The 26,500-nt window shown below is 39.0% G+C and overlaps 1 protein-coding gene across 2 annotated transcripts in view; it reads right to left on the bottom strand.

The window, feature by feature from the left end:
• Positions 1 to 26,500, bottom strand: part of atrnl1b (attractin-like 1b) — a 116,120-nt gene that overhangs the window by 77,145 nt on the left and 12,475 nt on the right. Inside the window, exons 3-19 of one of the 2 annotated variants that reach the window (XM_065262927.2) lie at positions 26,355 to 26,468; positions 22,563 to 22,691; positions 22,149 to 22,357; positions 20,892 to 21,066; positions 20,483 to 20,570; positions 19,449 to 19,704; positions 16,551 to 16,734; positions 16,292 to 16,446; positions 15,575 to 15,659; positions 15,260 to 15,471; positions 12,785 to 12,903; positions 12,544 to 12,676; positions 11,724 to 11,911; positions 9,210 to 9,423; positions 8,541 to 8,729; positions 4,318 to 4,536; positions 3,786 to 3,923 (exon numbers count right to left, since the gene is read on the bottom strand). In XM_065262927.2, coding sequence (XP_065118999.2) covers positions 3,786 to 3,923; positions 4,318 to 4,536; positions 8,541 to 8,729; positions 9,210 to 9,423; positions 11,724 to 11,911; positions 12,544 to 12,676; positions 12,785 to 12,903; positions 15,260 to 15,471; positions 15,575 to 15,659; positions 16,292 to 16,446; positions 16,551 to 16,734; positions 19,449 to 19,704; positions 20,483 to 20,570; positions 20,892 to 21,066; positions 22,149 to 22,357; positions 22,563 to 22,691; positions 26,355 to 26,468 — 2,807 coding nt within the window. Of the gene's footprint in view, positions 1 to 3,785; positions 3,924 to 4,317; positions 4,537 to 8,540; positions 8,730 to 9,209; positions 9,424 to 11,723; positions 11,912 to 12,543; positions 12,904 to 15,259; positions 15,472 to 15,574; positions 15,660 to 16,291; positions 16,447 to 16,550; positions 16,735 to 19,448; positions 19,705 to 20,482; positions 20,571 to 20,891; positions 21,067 to 22,148; positions 22,358 to 22,562; positions 22,692 to 26,354; positions 26,469 to 26,500 lie in introns of both variants that reach the window. The other variant, XM_065262926.2, reaches the window with a different exon arrangement.

Genomic DNA, 26,500 nt, shown 5'->3' with positions numbered 1-26,500 from the left:
ACGCCCCCTTACTGAAAGGAAAGTTACTCATTTGTTTATAGTTGTTACTAGGACAACCAGAATTAGGAACACCTCTTAATGACCTCATTGGCTGTGTCTGAAATCTCTCAAATTCCTTCCAAGTTAAAAAGGCATCAAGGCACGTCCGAATCCGATGTATACTTTACTTCCTGACTCCTGAAAATAAGTGAGTGAATTCGGACACTTGACCGAAATTGAGCTTTACTCGGCACGAGCCTCAGTGGACGAGTAGCAACTAGCTTTGAGTGTACATCAGTTATACACTCATCATTGTGGGTTGAATGAGTGCACTCAATGATGTCCATTATGATTTCGGACACCACTAAAATGGATGTTCCCTCAAATAGTGCACTATTTAAGGATATAGGGGGCTATTTCGGACACAACCAATGTAAATTTTAATCATTGCCAATGTGTAATAGCTTTTTGCTCTTACACATAGTATGGGTATTTATAGTGACTAAATAAAGACTGAATAGGTGTGACAGATGTGTAAATATGGGCAGTTGTGTGGTAATGTGTGACATCAGAACATTACAAATGTTCAGAGTTTTAACAGTTTAGTGTAAATAAATTAACTTTATATATTGGAGAAGTTATGAAATATGAAAGTAACAGTATGTAAAATAAAGTCGTAAAATAAACTGTTATCTGAAAAAAAAACCCAATTCTGTTTTGTAAGTTATTTGGTTCTAAAATCTCTGGAATCTTTCTGGTACATAAGGTTCAAACTAGATTTATCTGCATTTTCTGTTTCATAGGCCAAAAACGTTGGCTTTAAGTGCCACAGCCTTTTATCTGTACGGAAATCCATTTCTGTCTGCTCTGAACAGCGGACTATAATTATTTCTAAAGCAAGCATTAATTCTTTCCTCTCGCTGAGCTAACACCACCACAGATCGTCTGGGCTCTGACAGGCTTTTGTCTGCCATACGTGACGGCACGTATGGTGCTGTCTGAATGCTACCATCTGCCCGCAACACTCTCTTTCTTGTTCCTATAGTTTGTGTTTCACAGTAGCTGGGTTTCCATCGAAACGTGTTTTCAAAAACAAGAAAAACAAACAAATGTGAATTGGGTGCGTTCCATCAAGTTGTTTGATCGAATGACAGTGGTATTGGTAACCTAGTAGCCAACCAAACAAGGCACATTTAGTTACGATTTGGCAAGTTATAAATTTACTAGCAGTGCAGCTTGTAATTGCCAAACTGAATGCTGTGCACAGAAAAAGAAATGCTGCATTTTTTATGCAGGCACTAGCAGCAAGGTCATTGTGATGACGTTGAGCCCAAAATATTTATAAAACGTCATCTGATACAGCTAGACGTTCAGTCACGTGGGTTTAATGTTCGCTACGTAAGAATTTTTCCATCTCCCATTATTCGCATTTACTCTTTTTCGCACAAGTCAAAAACCAGCTCAAGCGAGCGTAAAAATGAAAGGATTTATATTCTTAATTTGCCGTTTCCATCACTCGTTTCTTATGCAATACTTCAAAATGAGCATAAAATAAGTGTAATGAAAACCCAGCTGGTGACGTACATGTACAGTGGTGTGAAACATCATTGGCCCCATACAGATTTCTTATGTTTTTGCATATTTGTCACACTTTAACATTTCAGATCACCAATCAAATTTAAATATTAGTCAAAGTGAACAAAGTTTTTATTATTAAGGGAGAACAAAATTCAAAACTACATGAAAAAGTGTGCCCCTAAACCTAATAACTGGTTGGGCCGGCCTTATTAGCAACAACTGCAATCAAGCATTTGCGATAACTTGCAATGAGTATGTTACAGCGCTGTGGAGGAATTTTGGTCCACTCATCTTTGCAAAATTGTTGTAATTCAGTCACATTGGAGGGTTTGAGAGCATGAACCGCCTTTTTAAGGTCATGCCACAACATCTTAGTAGGATTGAGGTCAGGAGGAGCAAGGGCCACTCCAAAGTCTTCATTTTGTTTTTCTTTAGCCATTCAGAGGTGGACTTGCTGGTGTGTTTTGGATCATTGTCCTGCTGCAGAACCCAAATTCGATTCAGCTTGAGGTCACAAACAGATGGCCAGACATTGTCCTTTAGAACACACACCTTCCAAAACGTTTGACTTTTATCTCGTCAGTCCACAGAGTATTATCCCAAAAGTCTTAGGGATCATAAAGATGTTTTCTCGCAAAACAGAGAAGAGCCTTTATGTTCTTTTTGCTCAGCAGCGGTTTCGTCTTGGAACTCTGCCATGCAGAACATTTTTGCCCAGTCTCTTTCTTATGGTGGAGTCAAGACTGGTAATTTTGGTTGGCCGGCCACTCCTAGGAAGGTTCATCACTGTTACATGTTTTCGCCATTTGTGGATAATGGCTCTTACTGTGCTTCGCTGAAGTCCCAAAGCTTTAGAAATAGCTTTACAACCTTTCCCAGAATGATAGATCTCAATTACCTCCTTACTCATGTCTCTGAATATCTTTGGATCTCATCATGATGGCTAGCTTTTGAGGATCTTTTGGACTACTTCACTTTGTCAGGCAGGTCCTATTTAAGTAATTTCTTGTTTGTGAACAGGTGTGGCAGTAATCAGGCCTGGGTGTGCCTTGAGAAATTAAACTCACGTGTGATAAACCACCGTTAAGTTATGTTTTAAGAGGGGGAGCAAGCACTTTTTCACACAGGGCCATGTAGTTTTAGATTTTGTTTCCCCTTTATTTAAAAACTGCATGTTGTTTTATTTGTGTTATCTTTGACTAATTTAAAAAAATTGATGATCTGAAACATTAAACAAATATGCAATAACATCCCAAAACCCTTTTCACACCACTGTATCTCCAGGTATTTGCCGTCAATTATTAAAGGAAAGGAAGAAACATTTTCCCAAAACACCACAGAAAAACTCAACTTTTATTCATTTATGTTTTCTTTCTTTATTCTTCACACCATTCCAGCATCTTTGGCTATATTCATGGCGCGAACTGTTTAATCCATACACAAGTTTATCCACACAAGTTAATCCATACCACAGGTTGGGGGAGAGGCAATTTGGTATATCCATTTCACCTAACTTGCATGTTTTTGGCCTGTGGGAGGAGGAAACCCACACTGACACAGGGAGAACATGCAAACTCCACACAGAAAAGCCACCTGACCTTTCCGGGGCTCATACGTTTATGAACTGTGGCCGACACTTTTATCCAAATGGACTTCAATCTTTATGCTTTTATCAACATGCATGTTATCTGTAAAACAAACCCATTACCAACATAATGTCCTACCAACTGATCTACAAGAACAAATACAAAAATAAGCTTTGAATCAAACAAAGTCTTTTTGTTTTGAATTTGGAGTGTTTCTGTATAACCCACAAAATCACATTTGTCACCTTTATATTGCATCTACCCCACATTTTGTAGCCACTAGTTCTTTGTGTTAAAAACCCCATGGTGATATCTCATATCTTCGAGCATTACGTACTATGAAAGCATATCCCGTTTCACCCAGGATCCCTTAGCAGTGATCTAAATCCACAGCTCCAGGCCAAAAGAAATAAATCTAAAAATGTATGTGTGTCTGTGTGTGTGTGCGTACGTGTGTGTGTGCGTGTGTATGATCTAATTTTTTGTCTCTGGAAGGGTAATCACCTGTATGATCTCAGCATCCAACACTTTCATGGTGTAATATTCACATGCTATGTATGCTATTTATTTCAGTGTAAGCTCTAACAAGGGTAGTGGAGTATCAAAAAGCCTCCAGTTAGCAGCGGGTGCAAGTGTTCTCACCTTGGCACTTTCCGCCATTGGTTGGGTCTCCATGGAAACCAGGCAAGCATGTTTCGCAGTGAGGGCCTGTGGTGAGGTTACGGCACTGCTCACAAACACTGCCGTTCACACAAGTGCTGTGGCCGTTGCACTGGCATGCTGGGAAAACAAAACCAGTGATTAGGTCAGACTTTGTCCAGAAGTAACTATTATTTGTTACTGAGGTCACGTACGACTCACAGTTTTAATAATGTGTTATCTGAGTGCGAGTAATTGTAGAGTTGCAAACATAATGACTGTTTTCGAACAATTTTCGACCACTGCCTTGTTTGTCAGGTAGTCCTGTCATTTGTTGATTCAATGTTGTTGGTCTTGCAATACCACTTGGTGCCACTAGGGGCACAAACATTACACATTTTATCTGTGCTAATGCTGGTGTTTCATTTATGTAAAATTTGTCTAAAAACATCATGTTCCCACTTTGCAAGGAATCGAATGTATCATTTAGTGCCCGGTTTAATACTTTGTGTGCACATATATAGCTGGTCCTCACCAGGACACTGGATAAACCCCCATTCAAAGCCTCGTTCCTTTGGACAAAGACCCGCCTCCAGAACCATGTCTTGGCTTTGTCTAGAAGGGCTCTTCATGGGTCCGCGATACGAGCCCTCCATGCACTGCCCTCTTCCTGTGTTACTGGGGTCTCCACACCAACCACAGTCGGGCTGCTCCAGACACTGACCACAGGTACGCAATCCAGAGCAGTTCTGAGCTGTGATGAAAACAGAGAGAAGGACAGAAAAGAAAATTACAGACATAAACCATGTAAGTCAACAAAGACATTCAAAACTTGAAACTTTTCACCCCTTGCTGCATACAATTAAAAAGATCAGAACAATTTGTCCTCAAAAACCTCTAGACAGACTACCATGGAGTACTGCCAAAAGTGGGCCATAAAAATTTTAAAGAGCACCTATTATACAAAATACAATTTTACAAGGTGTTTGGACAAAATGTGTTGGCAGTATGTGAACACAACCACCCACAACCACATGAAAAAAATCCATCCAGTCCCAGTAGACATGGCATTTAGATTCTCTTTAGCAATGTGATGTCACACTGCTGAAGCCCCACCCACAACCATTGACTACATTGACCTGGGGCTTCAACACGGTGGTAGACGGTAATCTTGTCTCTTGCCTCATAAATGTAAAAAATTATTCATACTGACTTACAAGGCGCACCTGACTATACAGACGCAGCACCAGCCAAATTATTAAAAAAAGACGCGGCTTGTAAAAACTGGCATAATATGTGTCCTTTAAGCTCTCCTGCAAGGACCTTTTATATAAACAATACTTAAATCACTGTAAAAATGATTCCCAATTAACAAAATAAAGACACAATTTTTTCTTATTGAAGAGAAAAAGAAAAACTGAGAGAAAGAGACAGCAGTTCTCCAGCAGTGCAACAAAAAAAACACGGGGCGAACTCTAAACAAACAACCTTCAGGCCACCTGTAAAGTGGCAGCAGCTGCTAGATTTAGGAGGAAATTTATCAGACTGCTACAATGCAGGAGCAGCCACACACAAGCTCCCCGCGTCCCGCTGCAAATCACTGCTGAAAAAACAAGAAATACTGCCACAGGAAACAGAAATAGATCTTTGAAATGGCACTGACACAGGCCGGGGCTCGTAGTGGAGCCGCTGAAACGTTAAGTAACCATCACTTGGACAGAGAGATACATTTTGGTGACAAAAAGGTTTCCGCCTCTGGACAGATTTGCAGAATCGCACCACCTACTTCAGGCAGAGAGCTTTTAATTCATTTTCCATTAGACTGAGCATAATGGAGGTTCTATCAGTAAGTCTAGACCTGTCATAAATGCAGGCTACTGTCGGAGAGCGTTGACGTGTCCCCCCGTACGCACACCTTAACGCCTGAGAGAGAAAAATAACATTAGAAGCATTTAAGGCTTCCAGTCTGAAGGACAAACATAACTTGTTGCCTTTTTGTGATTGCACAAGATGCGCGCACATTGCTTTGAACCTGTGAAAATGATTTTCTCCTTCAAGTACACAAACATGCAGTACACATCAAGCAAAGTGAAAGTTTAAGAATATTTCAATGTTTGAGGGACTTTGGGAATTTTCCTGGGAGAATATTTCCACCCAATTATGTCGTTCACCAACATCTTCTTCGAAGGTTCTCCTGCTTGGCGCATCGGCACGCACCGTAAGAATTCATTCCCGAGTGGCCAAGAAGCGAAGAGCGAATGCTTAAGCAGACAAATTGAAACACTAATTGCATATTACAGGCGGATCAGAGGCCAAGTAGTTGAGCTAATGGGATGAAACAATAGATTTGATAGAGATGAAAACCTACATAACCGAGGCTGCTGACAAACGCTGATCATTCTATAAAAGGCCCGACAAATTAAGCCACTTTCTCATTGCTAGAAGAGCATATCCACAAAATTGAGCTGATTACAACAATCCTTTAAAGAAACAAGTTAGAGTTCATGAAAAAATTTGAGAAATGTGTTGTATTTTTTGTGTTAGCCATTGTGTTAAACACATTTGGTGCTTTAAGCAAAAATACAGGGGGTAGGATTGGGCCCATTCAGGTTTTACTGTTTTAGAGCTACCTAGTGCAACACAACATTTCACTCTGGTGGTCACACAAAAATCTAAATTAATGTGCACAAATGAGGTTTTGTTGCTTTAATCTTTCCCTACCATTGATAAGTTTTTCCAGCAATCTGTATTCCTATTATCCACCAGGTGGCGCTGTTACTCAACTTATAAATCCCGGAAGCAACCCCTTAGGGCAAACAGTAACGGTACGTTCACAAGGGGCATAAGCGTCAACGTTTCCCATTCACTTTTAATGGGTGACGTTCTCTGCACTAAATGGCAGTGCCGTGGTTGGATAGTGCAGATTAAGGGGCGGTATTATCCCCTTCTGACATCACCAGGGGAGCCAAATTGCAATGACCTATTTTTTCACATGCTTGTGGAGAATGGTTTACCAAAACTATGTTTCTGGGTTGATCTTATTCACATTTTCTAGGATGATAAAAGCATTGGGGACCCAATTGAAGCACTTAAACATGAAAAAGTAAAATTTTCATGGTATGTCCCCTTTAAAGCAACACTTAAGAGTTTTTGCTCTTTGCTCCCCCTACAGGTTGGAAGCGGAATTGTCCATTACCACTGTCGTAAATAATTTTACAATGCATTGAACAAAAAAAGAGATCAAGTCAGCATGTTAAGTATCTGTAAACCGGCGTTACTCACAAGGCTAGTAGCAGCAAAGCCAAGTCAACATCAGTCTTGCAACTACTAGCCTACGAGTATAAGCCCGCTCTATGTTCACTCTAGTTTGAGCTCTTTCTCTATTGTGGTCCTGTTTTCTTTTCTTCGCCTCCTCCGAAATGAAACCCTTCCTTTTCTTTGCAGGCTCCGCCATGATGACAATTGTAAAGCTGCATAGGTAATGGTATCTTTCTTTTATATGTACCTGCCGAGTATGCTCCACTCATGGCCTGCAGGATGCTCCACTGCCGTAAAGCAAGTTTTTGTAGTTTTCACTCAAACTACAGGAACACGACCCGATGGTTGGAAACTTCTTTAGTGCGTTTTTGGCCGAATGAGGGCTGCAAAGCGAATGTGAAAGTGCCGTTCACCCTGTTTCGAGTGGACGAACGACTGAAGCGTTTTTGGAAACGTTATTTTAAGGTTAAAACAACTCTTTGATGTTGCTTTAAAAGCAGAGGGTCTATTATTTCATTTGATATATGTATGTTTATATATTTAAAGAATAAAATTTTCTGGAAGGCATTAAACTTTTGTGAAAATCATAAAAATTTTTGTCGCTGGTTGCCAACTTTTTTTAAAACACTGGCAGGGAAAGAGTTAACACGGCAGTTGTTTTAACTAACACTGCATGATAGACAGTTCAAATCCATATAGCATAGGTTTTCTTTACGTTTTTGTAGAAATGGGCTGTGTTTATTAGAGATGCAACAATATATCGGTATCGGATGATAGTATTTATTAGAGATGCACCAATATATCGGTCAATAATCGGTATCAGATGAAAGTATTTATAAGAGATGCACCAATATATCTGGCAATAATCGGTATCGGATGATAGTGTTTATTAGAGATGCACCAATATATCTGGCAATAATCGGTATTGGACGATAGTATTTATTGGAGATGCACCAATATATCGGACAATAATCGGTATCGGACGATAGTATTTATTAGAGATGCACCAATATATCGGGCAATAATCGGTGTCGGACGATAGTATTTATTAGAGATGCACCAATATATCGGACAATAATCGGTATGGGACGACAGTATTTATTAGGGATGCACCAATATATCGGGCAATGATCGGTATCGGACGGTAAGTTTAAAAACAGACAATAGTCATGACCAATATATCCTGTCAATCAAAAAAGACCAGGAAAATGAAATGAATTTAGCTCGGTGTATAGAAATTAGAAATATCACCAGTTTAATGTTCAATATTAATGGTCATTTTAAGAATGAATAACATTCACAAAATGCAATCTTTAGAATTTAGTTAATCTAAGTTAATATAACCCCCAAACTATTGGTATCAGCATTAACATCGAAAGATATCAGACTCTGAATAATCTGTATCGGTGGAAAAATGTAATATAGGTGAATCTCTAGTATTTACCACTTGGGCCTGTTAATAAGCAGTGATGGCCACCATATAAAGATAAGAACACTCACACACACAGTCTCCTGTCTGCCACTCTAGACACTGGCCATAGGGGAAGGAGATGACATAGGCGTTGGAGTCAACACAACGCTTGGTGCTTCCACACCACATACACTCCATTGCCTGGCTGGTGCAGTTTTCACAGGAAGTGCGCAGAGAGCAGGGCATCTTACAGGGTCGGGTGTTCGGGTTCAGGCTCACTGCAAGGGGGAGATATATTGGTTATGCAGTATGATTGATTGAATTTTAACAACATATTAGCAACAAGGCTATTATACAGAATATAATGCTTGCACTGTAAAAGGTTTTGCCACAAACTCAACTTTATGCCGACAACACGAGACAGCATTTCAACTCCATGAAAAATCTCATGACATTTTAATCTTTTAACACCCTTAGGACTCAGTAATCAACTGTACAAATGTTTGTAGGCTAGTGTTGTCCCAAAACACCTAGCACTTTTTTACTACACTGAAGCGTTTATTTTTTTTAACTTAAGGAAATTATTATTTAAAATGTACACAATATGCTACCATTAGTGTTAATCCTTTGCGCTACAAATGAAAAAACATTTATCACAGTGTACACATTACTCACACCATTTAAACTATAATACGGTGAAGTATTGTGGGCAAGCATGCAAATTAGGATGCACTTGTGAGCCAAATAAAGAGACCCACCAACTGATTTCGCACAGATGAGTCCGTCTGTGTGGGCAGTGCAGGGGTTGGCCCTGAGGCCAGAGACCTGAGCTTTCTCCAGGTAAGCACAAAACCCAGAGTCATTGGGCTCAAATGGAAGCCACTGCAGAGAGGTGTTCTTGAACGCGGACATGTCCTCCCAACCCCAGTACGACACGTTGATCTTTCGCAGGCCCACCCAAGGGGACAGTTTCTGCAGGATAAATACAGCGAGTGAGGGGATGCAGAGACACTGAATTGATCAAATCAGTAACTGTAAGCGTTTTAAACACAAGATGCACTGATCACAATTGTTTCAAGAACTTTTTCAGTCAAAAGCTTGAAAAAACTCACAAGGCTTTCGTTTAAAAGCCTGAAATTAGTTTTGTAGACAAATATTAACTGTGAAAATGTAAGAATGTCTTTACAAAAGAAAAGTTGCAGTAAAAAATTTAATAACAAGCTTGGTAAAAAAATGTATAGAAAAGTGATCAAACAAGTGCACAGCATCTCAAAATGCATCACCTCATAAAGTTAGATCAGAGACTGGCAAATAGAGTAAATTTATATTTTTAAAGACTAAAAAAAAATTATTAAAAAGGGGACATAGAATAATTAAACAGGGTATTTATATCCTTGTTCTGTGATGTGACATGTAGACAAAAAAATTTTGGTTGGGTCTGTTGTGCCTTAGAAGCTTCCTAAAAACCTCCCTCAGAAAGCTATATTAGGGTGGGTGATTTTAAACGCATGGTTTTAAACCTATTTGGCATCCCTTCGGGCTTAACTGGCAACCTCTTTATGAAATGCAAGCACTTGATTCTGATTGGCTGCCTTTGCTGCCACTCAAAAGAATGTAAACTTGCCGTCTTCAGAACCCAGACAGACCAAAATTTTACAGATATAAGAGCACACCTCGCGACTCGCCATTTCGCCTCAAACTTCGCAAACACTGCAGCAATTTACTTCCCGTTGGGAGTGAGGGGCCAAATGTATGCAAATATTTTGAAGGGGAGGGAATTGAATAAGATTGGGGGAAGTGAGATGCATTTTACGTAATATGTATCCTTTGTTTCGGATTGGGCCATTTTCTGGCGGACATTTTTTAAAGGAGGAATTTCTATGAAACGGAGATGTTTAAAATGTCTAGTTATTTTTTGTGATTTACTGTTTTCTAGATAAAATCATCCTACATAATGTAAAGAAGATACATAATAATATAACCTTTATATTTTTAGCTCTTTTCCCACCATTGCTAGTTTTCTCTTAAATTAAGAGATAACGCTTCCCTGCAAATGACGAGTTTTTACAGCAATCCATCTTTTCGCAATTATCCAATAGGTGGTGCTCTTACCCAACTTATTAAACACTAAAGCATCAACTGATACAAAATAGTAAAAACTCTGTGTTTGTTTTGATAATCATTCTGATCTCTAACAAATGTCCTTTACAAAAATGCAATTGTCTCAGCTTTTTGCTCAAAATTTGGTATTTTTGAAGAAACCTACCAATATTTGAGAGGTGACAAAAAGAGAACAACTGAAGATAGGATGAAACTTTTTTGTTTATAAGCAGAGGGTCTGTTCTTCCATTTAATATATTGTATGTTTATATATTTAAAGTAACATTATGTAAGAAATTTATATCAATTAATCATAAAATGGCCCTGATATGTCACTAGATCCGATGAAATACCAATATTTCTCATATGTAATATGTTTGTGGAAAAAACTGCAAGTGGATGTTATATTGTGAACGTTTGGCAAGGAGCAGCGCGAGTCTGGAGTTACTATGGACGTGCTGTTTCATAATAAAGGTATGATGTCATTTTATGAATGAACAATTCAGATATGACCTCGTTGCATTAAATGTATTATTAATTTTGCTAGAGCATTTATTTCTTGAAACAACACTTCGAAATGACATATGGCATGACACGTTTAATACCCTTTTTCATCAATATGATACATTGTAAACTTAATAGTTTATAAACAAAGACTCGTCGTGCCCGCCAGCGTGGCCCGGTCGGCTTAAAAGGTTTAAAAGAAAAAAAAACTTAATGTGTAGGACTCGTCACTTGCCATTGGAAGCTTTGTAGCAACCAGTACGTTCCTGTTGGATCCTGCAGCCTATACTATCTGGCAACCTCGAGTCAAGGGGGAGGAGAATGGGATACACCGCTCTACAGTAATTTGAAAGTGATTGCAGTACCATTTTTGGCCACCATCCTACATACGGTTCCTTTAAAGAAGAACATTATCTGGAAGGCAATAAACTTTTGTGAAAATCATAAAAAATGCTGTTGCTGGCAACTTTTTTTAAATGCTGGTGGAGAAAGAGTTAATACTGAGTCAAAGATGATGAAATCAATGACTGAAATCAAATTTGGATGCTCCTAATCTCATATTTAGATTATGAGACTTCAGACTGAATTTCACAGACAGGGTCACACATGTATGATGGGCCAGAGCATGGTTTACCACTTATTCAACGTACATAAGAGCAAACACAAACCTTTCCCTTCTGCTGGTACTTCTGCAGTTCCTCCAGAACAAAGTCCACCTGTTTGGCTGTAGTCAGGGAGGCGATGTTGCCTTCCAGGTTCTTGCAGTGATGTTGAGCATTATCATAGCTCGTACTACTGGAGTTGATCTGCAGACAGGCATCCCCTACATTGCTCCAACCATCTCCACACAGCTGGGCTACAAATAGACCATAAGAGAAACTGGGAAATTCAAACTCAAGCCTTAAATTTTCCTATGCCTGTGCTTCAGAACAGCAGGAGAGCTCTTAACATAATGAAAATTACTTGTTTGAAACAAGTGAAATATGCTACAAAGGACATTCAAGCAAAGTGGCCAGTAAAAGACATTTTTCTAGCGTGGTAAATGCCAAGCACAATCAGATTTAATACTTTTGCTGATTTAAAAGTCGCAAAGGACAAAAAGGTGTCCTCAATCTGGTTCTCTTTAAATTATAATGTGCAAAGATTGCCAAGACTTTTCAATTCAATATTAAACTAAGAATAGGTGGGGAATGGAGAGAAAAGGGTTTATGTCTGGCATCTTTTATAAGGTAGGCAGCAAGTTAGCCTATGTATGGTGACAAATACACATACAGTATAATTGAAATCTATCTTGACAAGCATTTAATCAACCAGGGCTGACATATTTATATATGGCAAATATATATATATATATATATATATATATATATATATATATATATATATATATATATATATATATGACAAATCTGAACCTCCCTTTGTGTGCCTACAATACCAAAAATATCAAAATAACAACAGAAATCTTTCATGCACAACAAATTTTACCTGGAAGGGTGTGGCATTCCTGCTGTTGAGGATCCCATTGGCAGCTGTGGTTGAGCGAGCAGCTTTTGCAGTTGGCCATCTTACTGCAAATCTGCTCATTCCTGATTGGACATTTGGTGAAATTCTTCACGGACTTGTAATGAGAAAAACAGCAAGTCAAATTAAAGGAGAAAACACGCACAGGATGACTGTTCGTACAATTGTGTAGTGTAGCGCGGGTGCCCTCTGCAGGCCAACTTACAGAAGTGCAGTTACTGAGAGCCGAGATGCATTTCTTGCCATCGCACCACTGACATCCATTAGTGTTGGCGGTACAACTGGTGCAGTCGGAGAAGCGGTAACATCTCTCATCTACTGTAGCTTGAGGTGAGACAGATTGAAAAAGAAAGCAAAGTAGGAAGATAAGTGTCTTTGCTTAATACATTCTCAAGTATTAATATCTCAATGTTGTCAAGCATACATTAATCTAGAGCAGTAATTCTCAAAGTGTGGTCCGCGGACCACTAGTGGTCCGCCAAACCCCCCTAGTGGTCCGCCAAAAGATGACCTAAATTAGGCAAGTGTTTATACCAGGGCTATTCAATTGGCGGCGCGCGGGTCAGACCCGGCCCCCAAGGTAATTTGATCCTTCCCTTTATGTAGTCTGTAAAAAAGACATCTCTAGAATAAATTTAGTAAGTTAGACAAACGGGCCCTACAGTTACGAGTTGATGCGCGTGCGTCTGTTTCATACAGCATGAGATGCAGAGCGCGAGTCACGTGACTGGTGCGAGCAGCTGTGTCACGTGTTTATGTTCGCGCTTTGGTCCACAAGTTCAACGCGATCGCCTCCCCCGCTCGCGCCCGCGTCTCAAGACTGTGGTGACTTAAGAGACCGGACTCTATGGCTGTTTTAACTTTATTTGTTGTATTTCCAGCTTTAAAACACTGCCTTTTCCGACAATTGTTGTCTGATAAGTCTGCTCAATTATGACTTGCTTATCAACAATGACATTTACGTTACATGTCTTAATAAATGAAACTGCCGTTTTTCCAAAATTCAAAGCATCGTTCTCACACAATAATGCAATTTAAACGAGTAACAGTTCATTTGCACGTGTATGCGTATCGTGCTGACAAACATACACCTGATTTCACTGCTCTTGCGAAATCTAAAAACATATTCTGTCGTATTAGAAGCTAGCCTAATGTTTGCCAATTATTAAGATGGCTGTTGTTGTTGAAATAGGGCTACTGTAATAATTAGCTTTGACAAAAAACTGCATAAAACAATGTTATGTTATAAACTTTTTTGATATGTGCACTGAAGTGAGTAAATGAGTTAAATTCTCAATGAGTGTGATATGGATCTTATTTACCTATTTAAATGTAGAATAAAGCTTAATGTCAAGCATAAACTGAAGCTAAAATCCACAGATCTATTAGTTTTGTAATGTACTTGTTTTTGTTTCATGTGTAAAATCTCTGTAATTTCAGTGATTTTGGACATTAAGGGGAATTTTTTTTCAGCATTATATTGTTACCATAGATACAACCATAAACTTCACATACCCACCACCTCAGTTTTAAATTAATGGCTCTTTGGAATGACATTAAGTTGGACCTAGACTGTTACAGTATGTTTAATTGGAGTTTTTTTTTCACATGTGCAGTTTGTTGTTCATATTAAGCTGCAACTCATTTTACATTTACTTTTTCAAATGAAATAAAATTCATATAATAATTTCTGAACATAGCATTGCATTTGTGTTTAAAAAATTTGTTTTTGACTTAAAACAGTTGCATATTAAACTTAAGTTTAGCTTATCCTTCCTATTTTGTTGTTTTTTTGGGGGGCGTGTTAGAGTCAGATTCTGTTAGGTGGTCCTCAGAAAAATATTGGAAGATGAAGTGGTCCTTGGGCTGAAAAAGTTTGAGAAACACTGATCTAGAGAGACATCTAAGCAATGTGAAATTATTATCCAGAGCTCTGTGTGCTCTTCCAGAGCCAAGAATCATATTATAACTTTAAACAGAGAAACCATTACAAACACGAACACCTTTACATTCAAATGAAAGTGAATGATTCGTCAAACTGATTCTTTTTAAGTGATTCATTAAAAGAACTGTCTTACCAGTTTCATTCGTTAATAAATCTGACTAGGTGTGCTATATAACTTCACAGCTAGCAAAATGAGCCCAACAGAAAAATTTGTTATCCTGCCATTAATACTCTCTGATACATTTTATCACCTCACATTCAATTCAGACACAAAGCTCATGGCTCTCAAACAAAAACGATTTCGTCTTCCATGGCACTGAAACCCGCCCATAACATCAGCAGGGCCAGCACTGCCAGAAATTATCCAAGCATGCAATTCTCAGACCCCAGATTTGAATTTCAGATGAAGCCAGATATTGCATGGTCTACAGGTCTGCACACACACGCGCTTTTACACAAACCCGCTAAATTTGTGGTTTCGTTTGACTGGTTGTTTTCGGACAGGTGGCAACAGATCAAACAGTACTGGCAGTCCTGCAGAGCAGAAGAGGGTTGTGGGAAAATCACCTCTGTGTCTGTTTTTGACAGTGTGTGCCCCTTCTATTACTCTCTCATTAACATAACTTAGACAGGATTGTGGCAGACAAACCCGGGGGCTCAGATCAGAGTACACAAGCCAAAATGATGATGATGATGATGATGGAAAATGTCACAAAGCCTCTTTCAGAAACCTACCAGCTTTGGCAGGGCAGAACGGAGCAGGTGTAGCATCGTAAGTGAAGCTGGGCTCCCAGGATGTGCACCGGCCACCCTTCCAGATGCAGCGGACGCCAGGGCCCGCAGCCTCGCAGCGCTCCTGCCCCAGGAAGGCCTCACAGCTGGGTGGCCTGTAGATCAGCACGTCATTCAGGAGCATGCTGGAGAAACCACCAAACACGTACATGGACCTGGAAGTGGAAGAGGAAACACAGACCCAACAAGTAATGATACACCAGCGTTGTGTGGGTGTGTGGTTACTTGGATTTTTTTGCTGTGTTTATGAGTTCTTACCCATTACTGGTAACAGCGGTGTGACCGAAGCGGTTGACATCTCTGTGCAAATTTGGTCTGGGAAGGACCTTCCACTCATCACATGCTGAGGATCAAAAAACATGAACTATTTTAGGAAAAATTAATTGCAAAAGGACATCTTTGCCAGTTCTGTTGTTTCTGTACTGTATTCTATTTAGGGATGTGCATTTATGTAATTTTTTTATTTCAATTAATCCATAGGTCTGAAAAACGAGTACTCTGTTAACTGGGAGCGGGGCAATCAAAAGAGCGGGGCTCCACAGCATTACGCGGACGGCGGGTTGCTGTGGCGCATGTGCGTGGACCTTATCTGTTTGTTTTTGAATCATGCATTGTATTGTTACTGATGTGATGTCATACGCCGGTTTGCGTAGCTCAACACAACGTCAAACACGCACCCAGTCTTTATTAACAAAGGCGCTTGTAATGTTAACCAGACATCTAAATAACCACAAAAAAATAAACCCACATGAACATCATTTTCGTGATCGATCATCGATGCCACGTTTGAGTACCGGTGCGCATCCCTAATTCTATTGGTCTGTTTCTCAAGGTCCACTATTTATTAATGCTAGAAGAAGCCCTGGACCATAAACAACTCTGAGTAGGGGTGACTAAATTGTCATTTGTGGGTAAACATATGCCATTCTGATGACCTATCAAGAATCACACTAGAACTGAATAGTCAGCACAAACCAATGTCATAAGCCAGGAAATCAGCAGAAAAGCACTTGGCCCCGTTGCTCAGAGAGGTGTCATTGTGGGTATTTCCTCCAAAGATGAGCAGAGTCCCTCCTAGCATCACAGATGAATGCAGGTAACGTGGATAACCACTCTCCCTCAAAATCGTCCTGCAACACACAAAAGACCTCATCAAATCTCTCTGAACCTCAAAATATGTTTCAAAGATAGACATATGACATATTTTTGCATGAGCGTGTGTGTGTGCTCTCACCACATGCGGGTCTGGACCTCGTAGCGGTAAAGATCATCCACCAGGCCGTATTTGTTGGCGGGTAGAGATTTGTAGCCCCCATGGACATACACGCTTTTGCTGGCGCTGTGGTAGACGCTGCTGTGGCCGTACCCACCCTGAGCGATCGCTCCTCTGGTTTCTGGCACAAGCCATGTGTTTGTACCTGTGTATATACAAAAACAAAGCAGCTCACTCATACAGATGACATTTTGTATGAATGCAATTATTTTTGTGTGTCAATTATTTTCAAAAGAAAAAATATACTGTAGTTGGCTAAATGAAAAGCATGTTCTGGCTTGTTTAATGAGTTGAATCACCACATCCCAACAAAACCAAGTGTCCCGAGTTCATGACCCTTTAAAGACTACTTGATACCATCACGATTACATGCTTATCCTGGAGTTTAACAGGATTAACGAAGGGTACAGATTATTCAATCAATGCAGCCTCAAGACACTGCCCCTGGATACATCAACAGGATACTGCTTCTTACAAAGAACCACAGCTCCATCTACTGGCCAAATGACATAAATATCAATGTTTATCTTTGTGGCTAGGATCTCTAATGAAAAGCTTTCTATTGATACTCTTTTGTTACAAACACGTCCACATGCTTTACTGCAACTCTTTGTTACTCAAACATTTTTCTATGATTGTCTACAACAGGGATTCCCAAAGTGTGGTACGCGCACCCCCAGGGGTACGCGAGCTGCCACCAGGGGGTGCTCGAGAGGAAAAATGTAATGGCGGTCTGTTTCTTTAAGTGGGATTTTTCCATACAATAAAGAAATTAAAAAATGAACAGTAAACATTTCCTTTGTAATCGCTTTTATTTTAAATAAAAAACTATAATTTATTAGTTTTTGATAGAAACGTAGAAGACAGCTGCTGTCTTTTTCTACGCACTGCTCTTCTGTTATGCACTGCAGCCGCTATATGCGTGCCAACTCGTTTCATTCATTCCATATATATTATAAATATGCTTAACTGACTGAAATCAGGGAAACTGTCATGTGGGACGTCTTATGATAAAGTTGTTAGTCACGAAGGAGGAGAGGGACCAAGAGACAGAGACTTTTTTTATGGCAAAAATAGAAATAATGAAATGTGACGAGACATGGGCACAGGATAAGCGAGCAATGTGTTTTCATGCATGGTAAAGAGACCGCCAATGAATTATATAATAAAATACATAAATACTTACTGTAGAGAACTTATTAAAAGCTTTCATTTAATTTTGTTTGAAACTTGAGCTTTTATAATGAATCTGCAAACTATTATACACCTTTTGTGCGAACAGTAAAGGCTTTCGTTAATCTGTTTGATGGGTCTGCACGTGAAGCACTGGTAAACATGAGGAAACCTCTCATATGTCATCTATTAGCTGACGGCAGTAAGTGTACGTTTTTTACCATAGTAAACTCGAATGGCGTCTAAATATCACAGTGGTTAAACGCATACACGGGGGCGCGCATCATCTACGCTGAGCGTAGTTTCAGATGGTGCAATAGGCGTAAATATTTTTCACAATGTTGGACGTAGCTAAGCCCGACGTAGGACTATTACACCCAACTTCTTAACGTCCGGCTAGTGCAACCGGCCCTTGGTTATTTGCGCATGATTAAACATGAGTATTTATGGTGAGAAAATGGGGATTGGGGGTGCGCCAACCCGGTTGGGACATAGAAGGGGGTGCGCAGGAAAAAAAGTTTGGGAACCCCTGGTCTACAACAACCACCTAATCTCAAACTCACTATTTATAGGTGCAGTTTCCCAGACAGGGTTTACATGAATCCAGGACTAGGTTTTACTTTTGTTAAGGACATTTATTTATTTTTTACTTAGAAAAAACAATAAAGGTGTACATCTTGGGACAAAACTATGGCAATGATATACAGTACTGTACAAAAGTGTTAGGCCACCATGCCAGAATTAGATTAGTTGTTTTTGCAATATTATAGTGATCATATATAATTGTTTCTCAGTCTCTTTAATAGAATACATCTAGAAAGTACAGGAAATGTGTATATAGTATTAAAAACTGTAAAAAAAAAAAGTAAACTGATGTGTCAATTTTAAAGGGTAAATAGCAGAAAACTGCAGGACCTCTTAAACCTAAATAAAATTAAATCCTACTTTCTTTTATTTTATTTTTAAAGAAATTAGTCTTTTTACTTCATTCTGCTCAAAAAACGCAAGATGTGTTTAGAGCCAAGAGAGGTAACAGTCCTGAATTTAATTTATTTTAATTTTTTTTTTTTTTTACATATTTTCTCCATTTTCTGTTTTTAATCAAATAGATTGAAAAATAAATATGGATGGACATTAAACTTCTTAAAAAACAAGTCTGGTGGTGGTGGCCTAACTGGGTTAACACCAGACGCAAGTTCAACGATTTTCGCGAGTAGATTACATACGAAGTCAATGCAAAGACGCAATCAGATGCGTCCTCGCGTGAAAAGATGCGAATGACGCAATATGGGCGGCACGTTTATCACGAAAACACGCCCTATTCGCCTCAAACGCATCTTCGTCCAAGTTGAAAATATTGAACTATAGCAAAAAATTCGCATAACACGAAGTTAAATCCCGCGAGTAATCTAGAGCGTGTAACGCGATGCCCCGCGTTTGGTGTGTACTTAGCATAATACTTTTGCACAGTACTGTATGTTAAGATATGTTAGTGTAAGATGTTTATAAATTAAGGCTGCTCAAATGTGCATTTTAAACTGGGACTAGAATAAACCCTGTCCAGGAAACGGTCCCTTAAAGTACCCGCAGAATCTATCTTTTAATCAAAGTCTTTCTTTCTGCACAGTCACAAAATTCCATATCCTGCCCCAAATCCTTTTGGGCACTACTTGTTTAGTCACTTACGGATGTTGTACTCCTGAACGTTGCTGATGTAGCTGTAGATTGAGGAGTAGCCGAAGAGGACCACCATCACCACGTCTCCATTGTCTAGCTCTGCTATATGGGCGGAGTGGCCTTCCACAGCGTAGACCTGTCCGTGGGCTGGCACAATGGGGTTCTTCTGCGACCACGTCATGCTGGGTATGTTAAACACCCACAGTTCATCTGTTACGTTACTGGCACCACTCTCCAGCTTGCCTCCAAACATGTAGATATCATCCTGAAAAGAGATTTGATTTATCAAAAATATTTTAATCAATTGGTTTCTTATGGTTCCATTTATGTATTTTAACCTTTAAACAGCACAGTGTTTGTTTGTCTGTCTTGTTTTATTTTGGCACGATGGAAAAGTGACAGAGAAGAAAAAAGGGTGGTCAGGGCTCCAGACTGCCCCCAAATGGTTGCATTTTGCCCCCAAAATTTGAGAGTGTGCAACTGAATTTTACATCCAGTCGCACGTGTGCGACCAGTAAATGTGACCTTTTTTTACACGTAAAACGTGAAAGGGACGCGTCAATGAATCCGGAATCTGTGGCAGGCCAATGAGTGTGACAAGGATAGGGAATGGGCACTGTAAGTGGCTAATGTGTGATGGGGGATATAGTTTTAATCATACCATACTTTTTAATTAAAAATGTCAGTGTACCTTCTATGTTGCATCTTCAAAAGAGCACAATAAAATGTGACACTGAATTTTAAACAGCACATTGTAATTTCTGCATCTATCATCAAAGTATTTATTAGTAATACTGTGGAAAGTAGTATGGTGTGTGCCCCTAAATTTTCTTGTTGCGCCACAAAAATTTTCAGTTGGGGGCCACTGTGCTCCTAGTGAAAAAAGTTAGTCTGGAGCCCTGGTGGTGGAAGATATTTTTGCCATTGTTAAAATCTGAATAACACTGTACATGCAGACCAAAGTCTAGAACTTCTTATTATTATTTTAAAGATGTAAAATGCATCCCTAATACAATCCTTGTCAAACATTTCAGCACTGTTACCCGATATAGTGCTAAGGAGTGGCCATATCTCGGCACGGGTCCGCCACTGAAGGGCACAGTGTTCCAGATACCACTTTCCAAATTGTAACTGCAAGAAAACAGCAAAAGAAACGTAATGCATTGTGTAACAACCAACATACTACACAATAATCGACAGAATAACCTCAAAAATGAGTACAAAGATAGAAAAAAAACACAAAAAGCCCTTATTAAACCCTTACAAACCATACAAAATAGCCATTGTAGCTGTAAATTTTCACACGTGAGCAATAGTTGTTATTAATCTTAAATTTTTAGACTATTGTGATTTTTTTAATGCAACCCTCTCTGCAAGTAAATTTTTATCTGCACTTGATCATTTTATTGACTGAGTATGACAAAGTTGTTATAAGTACTCAATTGAACTTACTTCAGAATCATTTGAAAGTTGCTGTAGTTAAATGTATAGCCACCGACAACCCACATAACCTTTTCCTGTACCACGGCCTTATGGGATGCTCTGCCCAGAGATGCTCCGAATGGCTTAACTGTGGGCATAATCCAGTAAGACTCTGTGGAGGGGACCGTTAGAGAGCAGTCTGGACCTGAAAGACAGTGATTTAGGCAAGGACAATTAATAATGACCTTTTTTATACCTGCAAAATCACAAATGATCTAGAATAACATATGGTTTCCCAAATTGTGAAGTGTCTCCGGATGTCTGACATTTTATCTAGAGAGTCACAGTTGCCTTATGCATTTAAAGGTCACGTTCCTCCTGATCCCATTTTTTAAACCCTAGTTAGTGTGTAATGTTGCTTTAAAAGCATAACTAATGCCTGTAAAATGATAAAGCTCGAAGTTCACTGCCAGGCGATATATTTTCTTTAACAGAATTCCCCTTTCAACGCCTACAGCAAACGGCCGGTTTGGACTACAGCCCTCTACTTCCTGCTTTAATGACGTCAGTAGACTAAACTCTTCCCACAGGAATACGTCAGTCGCCAGCTAAGCTAACAGCAAGCTAAGCTAACAGCAAGCTAAGCTGCTATCGAATCACAACACATTAAACAAACTACACAATCAGAACTTGATACGTATTTCTGAAGTAGGGACTTTATAAAACAAGAAAGACATCAGCCTGTTTTGAGGACAGTGAAAACAGCGCTATACAGATAAGTAAATTGTGTGAAAAATACCGCGTTTTTTACACGTGAAACATGAGCAAATGTTATATTGCGCACTGTAAACACAAGCAAACCTTTAAAAACACAGAAAGAACGGGACCTTAGTTTTACTCAAACATATGTCTCAAATTTCGAGCATGTGCGCATTACAAGATCTGTGTCACTGCATCAAGATATTCAGCATATTGAAAATGTTTTTTATGTAATGTTATGCATACATACCAAGTCTTACTGAAATATATCTCATTGTGACACTGAGCTCAATGCGGATGCTGCAGTGATGCAGAAGTGAGAAGTGCACCTCTACAAAATATACACTAGGGAGCGCCAGCAAACAAACTCCATGATATGTGAAGCTTTGTTGGGAATATAAAACTAGAGAGATCTCTGATTCCCAGCATGATTTCACAGCATCCTTCAGATACTTTTCCTTTAAACAGAATCTGTGGATGGGGAACCAGCAGGGAGCAAATGGAAAAGGAGAAGAGAAGAGGAAGTACCTTGCCAGCTGTCGTTGCACACGCACAGCTTTTCTCCGGTGAGGTCGCAGTAGCCGTGATCTGGGCTGCCACAGTTGTTCCTGCAGTACGGGATGTCACAGGCCTCGCCCTTCCAGTACTTATCACATTCGCAATACATACGGCTCGATATTGAGTTCCCAGAGGTGCACTTCCCGTGGCCAGAGCAGTTATTTGGACACGAGTTCATTCTGTAGGAGAGATGAACCAAGGACATAAAGGCAAAATCATGTATAATTGAACTAAAAGAGAATGCCTGTGATTATATTAAGTATAAAACATGCCCACAGGGGATAAAATGAAGACCCCTGTGTGATGCTGTATTAGCACCTAGCCGAATCAGCAAGCTCGTTCTGTTTATACAGTGCTGATGTCATTAACTCCGTATATACTCACGAGTAGAATATTTCGAATCCCGTTAGGTTGTAGGCAGCATCGCTAAAAAAGTGCAGGAGTGCGTAGCCTGAGTTGGTCTCCACCTCAGGAACCGTCTCATTCCCTTTCACTTCGGGGACAATGAGACCACTGTGGGACAATAACAGATTGAAACAAAAACCTGGTTAAGGAATTATCCCTCAACTTTAATAGCAGTAGTTAATACAATTAATAAAAATAAAAAAACTTTTTTTTTAAATAAGCAGGGATCAACAATAAGAAACATAAGTTAGTATTTATTCAGTAAGGGTATTCCGATATCTCACTTGGCAAATCATTGCGTTAGCAGTAGGGATGTTCATATTAAATCGTTAACCGAAGGTAAGAATTTATGGTCGGTTAATATTATCAGTTAAAAGAAAAAATTGTAAACACAAGGTGCGTGTCGACACGTGCCAACAGACATTTCACCACTTTTCTATCTTTAATTTGTGAATGGCCTGTAAAGGATGCAAATTATTGCTGCCCTGACAGACTGGTAAAGTAAGCATTTGTATGAGAAATCATTTGTACTGAACATGTGGACCTGCTTGAGTATGGTTTGGAAATAGGGGTGCATAATGATTAATTGCAACTAATCGTTTGCATAATAAAAGTTTTTGTTTACATCATTTATGTGTGCCTACATTGTGTTAAAAACAACACAACAAATGTGTTATTATTGGAACAACACATTTTGTTTTACTTTCAACACAACTTGTATTATATTTTAACACAAAATTCACAAAAAAATGACACATAATGTGTTAAAAGCATGGGTCTTCAACCCGGGGTCCGTCAATTGATGTTTAATCAATCACAAGCTGTTTTTTTGCTAAAAACGTAAAACGTGTGTAAAACAATACATTTTCTCTTTAAGTTGAACAAGTGCGCAGTCGCATAGGCTTACTGAAGGCGCATGTAGTGCAATTTCAGCTGCGGACAGAAACATAATATCTGAAGACTAAGCGCCCACTCAGGAAGCAGCAGTAACGACAGAAAAAGCTTCCTAAAACAGGTGAATCATAGGCACTTTTGTCTTTCTTTTAGAATGTTATGTTATGTAGAATCAGTGTGACCTGTTGTCTTATTTTTCTATATTATAAACTGTGACAAACTATCATCTGCATTTAAAATCTATAAAACGCGTTCCGCGATGGTGCTTGGTTCAAGATTCATAGTCGGACTGAAATTCGCCTGTCAAAACTTGCGTTTGCATGTAGTTCTCTTCAGTCTGATATGATGCTCTGCAGAAAATACATGTGCGTAACTCAAAAATGATCCACAAGAAAGGCAACAGACCTCAGATTATAGCACAACCTCTGTGCCCACCAGAACAGACAGTCTTTGTGCCATTCACCACGATCAGTCATCTTTATAAACTGAAAGCCCAGGTTCAAGTAAATGTTTAATTGTCCATTTCACAGTTAAATGAAAATGTATAACACTGCAAATACCTTAAAATAATAATTAAACTAAATTTACTTTAACAAAAAAACACACAGAAAATTATGCATGTACAACAACAGCATAATAGTGCTAATGTACTGTCTTAAAGGAATAGTCCATTTTCTTAAAAGAAAAATCCAGATTATTTACTCACTACCATGTCATCCAAAATGTTGATGTCTTTGTTTGTTCAGTCCAGAAGAAATTATGTTTTTTAGGAAAACATTGCAGGATTTTTCTCATTTTAATGGACTTTAATGGACACCACCACTTAACACTTAACTCAACACGTCAGTTTTTTTTCAACAGAGTTTCAAAGAACTATAAACGATCCCAAACATTTTTGACAAAAAAAAATAAAAAATATACACTTTTTAAACCACAACTTTTCGTCTAGGTCCGGTCCAGCGCGACCTAACGTAAATGCGTAGTGATGTAGGGAGGTCACGTGTTACATATATAAAACGCACATTTGCGGACCCCTGTAAACAATAAACTGACACAAAGAAATGAATTAGTATCATTCCACATACAACAACGTCGGAACGGTCCTCTTTCAACACACTTGTAAACACTGGGGCGGAGTTTTGCGTTCGTCCTCTGTGACCTTTTGACGTCACCTTATGCCTCGTTTGGGATCGTTTAGAGTCCTTTGAAACTGATAAGTGATAAGTGTTGAGTTAAGTATTAAGTGGTGGTGTCCATTAAAGTCCATTAAAATGAGAAAAATCCTGCAATGTTTTCCTCAAAAAACATAATTTCTTCTGAACTGAACAAAGAAAGACATCAACATTCTGGATAGTGAGTGGTGAGTAAATTATCTGGATATTTCTTTTAAGAAAATGGAATATTCCTTTAACATACAATAACAGAGTATGGCTGTGTGACAATATGGTTTGTTTCTATTTATACCATGGTCTGTTTAAATACTCGATTCTGATTGGCTGGAAGGTGTGCATTAAAACCATTTAATGCACAGGTAGTTCCAGTCAGTTTGATTACAGTTAGAAATTAATCTGCTACTATAAACATTGGTAACCATAGTAACACAGTTACTCTTGCAGAGAGAGAGAGAGAGAGAGAGAGAGAGAGAGAGAGAGAGATAAGTGCGTCTCTCTTTAAAGTGTGCAGGTTTTATTTCAGCACTACTTTATCTAAAGCGGATGGAGTGCGAGCCTTAACTTAAGAAAATGACCGTAATTTTTACCCGTCTGTTAAAAAATTACACTGTTAACATTAATTACAGCTTTAACTTGGAAAATAACCAAGGTATAAGCGGGATAATCCACGGCTAGCCATGCATTAAAGGGTTTTAATGCACTTCGCAGAGACAACCACCCTCCGCTACGCGTCGGGTGGTTCTTCGCCTCTACGTCGTGCATTAAAACCCTTTAATGCATGGCTAGCCGTGGATTATCCCTTACTTATAAAACAGTTAGTTCCAGTTCTTGATTCTGATTGGTCAATAGTTGTACTTAACTCTACTTTGCATTATGCCTAATACGAAAAATTACTTAAATATCTCTGTTTTAGTATCAGGGGTCCCTGCTCCATGACTCTCAACTAAGGGCTCCATGCCCCAAAACACATTGAAGACACCTGCTCTGGGCTGTTCGCATGCTCTTTGATAAGGTAATGTTGCATGAAAAATTGATATTGTATGAATCCTGGTTCTGTTGTTGATGTGTTGCTGCAGTTTGCACTTTCAAATTAGCTAAAATGTTTGTATTGTTTTTACCAGGTCACTGACAACAGTCAACTGTATTTTTACTCAATGATGATATAATATTAAAATCTTGTAAGTTAATGGTTAATGTTCAGTTAACAAGCTGCAAATGAACATCCTTAGTTAGCAGTAAAACCATACTGATAAAAATGTATACCTTGAATGCACTGCAAGTCGCTTTGGATAAAAGCGTCTGCCAAATGCATAAATGTAAATTAATTTTTACACAACAGAATACAAATCTATATCATTTCAATGTTTTTTAAATATGAATTAAACTATATTCAATTTTCAATCACAAATATTACTAATTTGTAATCCATTCTAAATGATAATTCCAAATCAATATAAATATTATCCATCTACTTAACACAGCGTGCAGTATTTTCAGATCAGCAAAATTTGTCAAGAACCCTTTTGTTTGTACTCATACATAATAGATGAACACTGCAGTGACAGACACACTGGCCGGTTAGGGCAAGTGACGGTTCCATCAACCGAAAAACAATCTCACACTGGCCCTGAGCCATTCTTATTGTTGATCCCTACTAAGGGTGTAACAGATCTAAAATCTGGACAGCTTGTGAAGACACACTTACCTGAACACAGCTACTAGGGGAGCATAAATAGAGTCTCCATCATAGACGTACATATGATCCCAGCTGCATTCGGTGGCAAAATGGTTAAATCGTAACCTCAGTACTGCGTTTGGGCTGCAAAACAAAGTTGATGACATAATGCTTAA

The sequence above is a fragment of the Paramisgurnus dabryanus genome, chromosome 1, assembly GCF_030506205.2.
Source record: "Paramisgurnus dabryanus chromosome 1, PD_genome_1.1, whole genome shotgun sequence".
Lineage (NCBI taxonomy): Eukaryota > Metazoa > Chordata > Actinopteri > Cypriniformes > Cobitidae > Paramisgurnus > Paramisgurnus dabryanus.
The sequence above is the reverse complement of the archived record's forward strand: the minus strand, read 5'-3'. Positions and strand labels throughout refer to the sequence as shown.